The 6,167-nt window shown below is 28.3% G+C and overlaps 2 protein-coding genes across 9 annotated transcripts in view; one reads left to right on the plus strand and one right to left on the minus strand.

Moving 5' to 3' along the window:
- Window positions 1–6,167, plus strand: part of LOC118446587 (uncharacterized) — a 128,641-nt gene that overhangs the window by 69,673 nt on the left and 52,801 nt on the right. The gene's annotated exons all lie outside the window — the stretch shown is intronic.
- The window catches only part of LOC118446588 (uncharacterized), a 43,611-nt gene that overhangs the window by 1,049 nt on the left and 36,395 nt on the right, over window positions 1–6,167 (minus strand). Inside the window, exons 4-11 of one of the 8 annotated variants that reach the window (XM_085664216.1) lie at window positions 4,208–4,464; window positions 3,896–4,113; window positions 3,398–3,749; window positions 3,060–3,318; window positions 2,842–2,967; window positions 1,332–1,422; window positions 1,058–1,203; window positions 258–419 (exon numbers count right to left, since the gene is read on the minus strand). In XM_085664216.1, the coding sequence (XP_085520342.1) occupies window positions 258–419; window positions 1,058–1,203; window positions 1,332–1,422; window positions 2,842–2,967; window positions 3,060–3,318; window positions 3,398–3,749; window positions 3,896–4,054 (1,295 nt within the window). In that variant the 5' untranslated portion in view covers window positions 4,055–4,113; window positions 4,208–4,464. Of the gene's footprint in view, window positions 1–69; window positions 209–257; window positions 420–1,057; window positions 1,204–1,331; window positions 1,423–2,841; window positions 2,968–3,059; window positions 3,319–3,397; window positions 3,750–3,895; window positions 4,465–6,167 lie in introns of those variants that run through there. The other 7 variants (XM_085664220.1, XM_085664218.1, XM_085664217.1 and 4 more) reach the window with 7 other exon arrangements.

The raw sequence follows: 6,167 nt of genomic DNA on the forward strand, positions 1-6,167 counted from the left end.
TCTTATCAGTAAAAAATATTACCATGACAGAGAGTAGTTCGTTTAGAAAAATTATTTATTCACGTAATTTGAAAACAACAAATATATAACAGTTTTATGGTATTCTTATAATACTGTATAATGATCAAATGTCGCATGGTATTTTCTTCGTATAAATTCATTGCAAATTATAGAATACCATAGCGAAAGACAGTGACTTCTGGATGAACTATAAAGAAAGATATCAATCAGTAAAAAATATTTAATAAAGATCGTACCATATATCTAACTGAAGAAAATCATTCACCACTGTAAATAGATTGTGAGAGAATACTATTGTACCCTTCCATGATAAATTGCATACTATCATGCTCCTCATTATCAAAAATAGTATTAATTTTTGTGTCTTCAATGATAACGAATAAAATGGAATTTGACATCTGTAAAAATTCATTAATCACATATAATACGAATATTTGAAAATTCGACAAAAAAATAGAAAGGTATTACTGAGTAGAAATTCGTTGCGATTTCGTACAAAATGAAAATGACGTATCATTTTTTTTTTCTATTTTAATAAAACATCTAATATCCAATAATCTATTCTATGTTGACCATCGTTAATTTAACGATACGAATTTTTCCTTCAAACTGAAATTTAAAATTAGAATGCGTAATTTCACGCAATTGTTGAAACGAAACTCCTTTGAAAACAATTCGAACGCATCGATATACGTGCAACAGAAAAATATATAAGAAAATATTATTTTTGATTTACTATATTTATAGTATTATCTTTTTCAATAAACGATACAAACGTCGTGCGACAGATTCGACAATATTTAGGGCCAACTTTTAAACTCATACAGAAACGAATAAATATCGTAGCATATGTTCATTTTTTTAAACTTGACACTCACAATCCTTTTCTAATTTTTTAATTAATACTAACACATGACGAAAAGATAAACAAATGCGATCGAATGATATAATAATCAATTTTTGCAAAAACATATATTCAATTCTATATGAAAATTGTATGAAATGGTTTATACAGTATACAAGTAAAATTACTTACATTGTTACAAATACGTAATTGTTGTGATCTATTAATTGTTGTCCAAGATGAAAGTAAACAAAAATTACGGACATAGATCCAATAACGTATAATAATTTTTTCAAACCGTCGGTCTTGTTTACGTCAGAAGTAAGTAATTGAAATAACTAAAAAAAGAAATTATCCATTCTATATCTCTATTTAAGGTAACGGGAATATATATTTGAAAAATTCAACACTTGTTTTTTTTTTTTTTTTTTTTTTTTTCTTTTTGTTTACCAATCATTTGGCTTACGTAAAAGTAATCTATCATGGTGATTAGCATAGCGAAAAATCCTTCGAATATATTAATTCCTTCGTAAAATAATTTTATTAAATCGACCAGTCTTGAAAGTAATCGTAATAAAACAAAGATAAATTATTATTATTATTAATAATTATATGTGCAAATTATATAAATATTGGATCGTTCGGAAAGTTATTTCGAATTTTTTTTTTTTCTTGTGAAAATGAAAGACAATTATCGTATAATGAACAAATATTTTATTAAATTATACATTGGCCATTCTGATATAATATCTTTTGCCATCTCTCTGGTAGTAGCGTGATTCCACGCTCATCAAAATTTTTGATCTTTGCTGGCAAAAAACTGATCGAGATGGTTTTTGACTTTCTTATTTGAAGTGAAGGTTTTACCGTCTAAAAAATTTTACAGTGACCAGAACAAATAATAATCCGAAGATGCCAGATCTGGAGAATATGGTGGATGTGACATTGTATCCCATTCAAGTTGTAAAAGCTTTTGGCGAGAGATCAAACTTGTATGAGGTCTTGCATTATTTTCGAGGAACACTATACCTTTTCTATTGATTAATTCTGGCCTTTTCCGTTGAACTGCATCATTCAGTTTGTCCAGCTGATGACAGTAGACTTCCGAATTAATTGTTGTGTTATACGGTAAAATCTCAAAAAAAAAAAACGATTCCTTTAAAATCCCACCAAACAGACAGCATCACCTTTTTTTTGATGGATATTGGCTTTGGAAATGCTTTGAGCCGGTTTATCTTTTTTGCTCCATGATCTCTTGCGTTTGACATTGTTATATACAACCCATTTTTCGTCCCCAATAATGATGCGCTTCAAAAATGAATCATTTTCGTGACGTTTAAGAAGCGAATCACAGACGTCAACGGGACGACACAAATTTCTCTCAGTGAGAACATGGGGAACTCATATATCGAGCTTCGGGGTTAAAACCAGGCCTTTCAAGTGGTCATAAACAATTGAATTTGATAAATTTAACCTCTCATCGATCTCACGTGTTGTTATTCGCCGGTTTGCATCAACTAATGCCTTTATCGTATCTTTATCAGCTTCAATCGGCCTTCCAAAACGTGGTGCATCTTCGACATGAAAATTGCCGGATCGAAATTTTGCAAACCAGTTCTGGCACTGGCGTACTGTCAACATATCCTCTCCATACACATCGGTTCATTTCTTTCTGGCTTGAACAGCATTTTTACCTTTTCTATAGTAAAAAAAAAGTAAAATATGACGAAAATGCTGCTTATTGCTCTCCATATTTAAAAGGGCACCAACCAAAAACTACTGCGTAGAATCAATTGGACTTTTTCACACACAAGCCTTGCTATATCAGCTCTCAAAACATATAATGATTATGCGACTTAAGTGTGCAGTTAAGTGCAAAATAATACAATTAATTCCTTTGTCGGGAAAAAAAACCAAATGACTTTCCGAACGATTCAATAATTAACAATATAAGATTTTTATAACGCGATACAAACTCTATGACGGATTTGTAGAATTTGATGATATCGACGATCCATTCATTCTCATCTAATAATTTATCATTCTCATTGTTACCATAAAAATTATTTCGATTATCTTTAAATCTATCATTTATCCTCCATCTGTATTAAATCAAATGTATTTCGAGTTTTACATATATTCAATTGAAAATTTTTCACTTTCAGTATGATAATCATTTTAATCGTTTACTTACACTACGACATTAAATAATGCACAAGCATGCAATATTACTGCAATAAACATCGTATAATTCCCAATTGCTACTGTGCATAGGAAAATTATTGCTGCGCACTGAGTCCAAAGGCCAAAATAATAAACAATATGATTTTTCATAAAATATTCAAAATGAACGGGTAAAATTAATTCATTGTAACTTATTACACCAAAGATGTACTGTATGAAACTTTGAAATGATGGAAATATCAAAAATCCCATATACATGTAAAAGGAGACTGAAAATATGAAAGGACAAGTACATATTTATATTTAACATTATTACTATTATCGCATACTAATTCATAATTCACATACTTATGTTTCCAATGGTACACATTCTACTTATATTAGCATACTCTTTTAATATTATTAATTCCTGTTTGTTCGCAAATTCCAACCAATCGCAATCTATACGACGAAGAATTTTCTTCATCTGAAATTTGTAAACGTGAAAGATGTTAAATTGTTCCTTAAAACGAAAAGAAGTATGTATCCTTAATAATTGAATAAATAAAAAAAGAACTGGAGCTTTTAATGAAGTACGAACAATAATACTATTCGATAATAGATTGTAGTAGCATGATCCGAAACACAATGTAATCAAGGTCGTTTCCAATAATTTAGCAATTGCATTTAATTCTCCTTTTAACGTGAAAATCCCATAAATCTAAAGTATGAAAAATCTTTGATATTATTTCTATTCAACAACAAAGATAACACATTTCGATTTTATTATGTCAATATAAATTTTTATTTCATTCGAAAAAATAATTAAATACTTAATTAACCAGAAATAAAATAAATGACGCTTACGTGTTCGAATACCGCAATGATTATTATAAAATTGAGGAAACAAATGTAAATGAATTTCTTCAATGATACCTTATCTTCCCATAATCCAATCAATCGAAATAATCGTCGATTGTAAATATAGTACTCGTTGTCGAGATAGTCTTCACCTTTCGAGGTCATACTGTCGTCTAAAGTGACTCCCGTCTATCGATTGACTTCAACCCCTTAAGTTTGCTTACCTTCATTAAGTATTCCAATTATGCTCCTTATAGTAATCGCTCAATAATTCAAATTCGTGTGAACGTAAAGAATTCTATTGAAGTCAATACATACGGGACACACGTTTATCGAGTTTTAGACATTTTTACCCTTTTATCGAACAAATTATACGCAATTAAACACCTGCATCCCTTTCCAATGATTATATCATTATCTTATAGCCTTTCTTTACATCGCATATTACTTCATCCCTTCTCCCTAAGCGCATGCGCTTTACGAACTCATCCCCATCTTATCGTTTTCTTCGGTCGCAGTTTACTTTTGTCTCTCGAACATAAACGATACTTGTAATTTACTTCATCAAAATTTATCTGTAAAATTCGTGTAAGTAATTAACGATTACAAAATTTTATTCGTATCATTTATATTCTTAGATGGGATATAAAAATATTCATTGTGACTGGTCAATGAATATTTATATAATTAATCGTTCTTTAATTAAATCTTACGATCGTATTGTATTAATCAATTACAAGATGTCGGATTGATTTGATTTTCTTTTTTTTTTTTCTTTTTTGGATTCTTTGATAAATATAATCAGGGAAAAAAATTGCACTCTCGTGAAATTTTATTATTTATTTTAAATCATGTTCGTTAAAGTTTATTTAAAAAAAGGGAATGTATTTTTAGTTGAAATTAAATTAGATCAATTGGATTTATGAAAAGACATTGTCTACGATATTTTCATATTTATTTTTATATTATAATTTTATCAAATTTCTTTTCTTTCTTTCTTTTTTTTTTTTTTTTTCTTTTTGAGATGAAAGCTGATACAAAAATTGATCGATTTAATTGATTACTCTTTTTCTATTTTTTTTTTTTCTTTTTCTTTTTCGTAGAATAAGATTTTGCAATGAGAGGCATTATTTAATCGAAATTATATTTGCCATTTTATGTACTGCGTTTTTTTTTCTTTTTTTCTTTTTTTATTTATTTATTTATTTATTTATACTCTTCATTTATACTCCTGTAAATATATATATATATATATTTTTTTTTTAATTATTATTTAATCGAAATTCCATGGTTAAATTCTGTTTTCTTTCTATTTTTTATTTATACTTTTTACTCATGCCATTGCGTATAGACACACACACAGACAGAAACACGTATGTATTACGTTGGAAACTATGAAACAGGCGTTTTTATTTAGTTATTTATTTTCATTCAACGACCGTTTCATAGTTTCCAATCTAATATATAAGTATTGGGTTGGAAACTATGAAACGAGCGTTTTTGTTTAGTTATTTATTTTCATTCAACGACCGTTTCATAGTTTCCAACCTAATATATATATATATATATATATATATACATATACGTGTATGAAAGAAATTGTCTATATTAATTTATTTTATTAAATATCTTTTTGTTTATAATACCTAAAATACATACATACATACATACATACATACATACATATATATATATTTTTTTAATTATTATTTGATGAAAGTTATATTGCCAAGGTTACATTCTGTGTATACATCTTTTTTTCTTTTTTTTTTTTTTTTAAACAGCCAGATCTAAGAAACAGCTTCGTGCAGATAGAGAAAGGAAACTTTTCGATCGAACCAAAGAAGAAATTCTGTATTTCTTTTTTTTTTCTTTTTTTCTTTTTTCTTGACTTTTAATCATTATTTCATCGTAATTATATTCCTAATGTTACATTCATTATTTACACGTGCATGTACGTATATACGTATTTATTCATAATTCTTTTCTCTTCTTCTCTCTCTCTCTCTTACCAACACACACACACACACACACACACACACAGAGACACATATATACGCAGCATACGTACGCACACACACATACACACACACACAAACGGACGATAGAAACACAAATACGTAAATACGTTCGTACACAATGTATGCGCAAACGCATTTACAGACATTTACGGACGCTTACAAAATACGTGTGAAGAAAAAAAAAAAAAAGAAAAAAGGAAAAAAAGAAAAGAAAAAAAAAAAGAAAAGAAAAGAAAAAGAAAAAAAAAAGGGGGAAG

Source organism: Vespa mandarinia, chromosome 25 (genome assembly GCF_050613455.1).
Source record: "Vespa mandarinia isolate Hongniang chromosome 25, ASM5061345v1, whole genome shotgun sequence".
Lineage (NCBI taxonomy): Eukaryota > Metazoa > Arthropoda > Insecta > Hymenoptera > Vespidae > Vespa > Vespa mandarinia.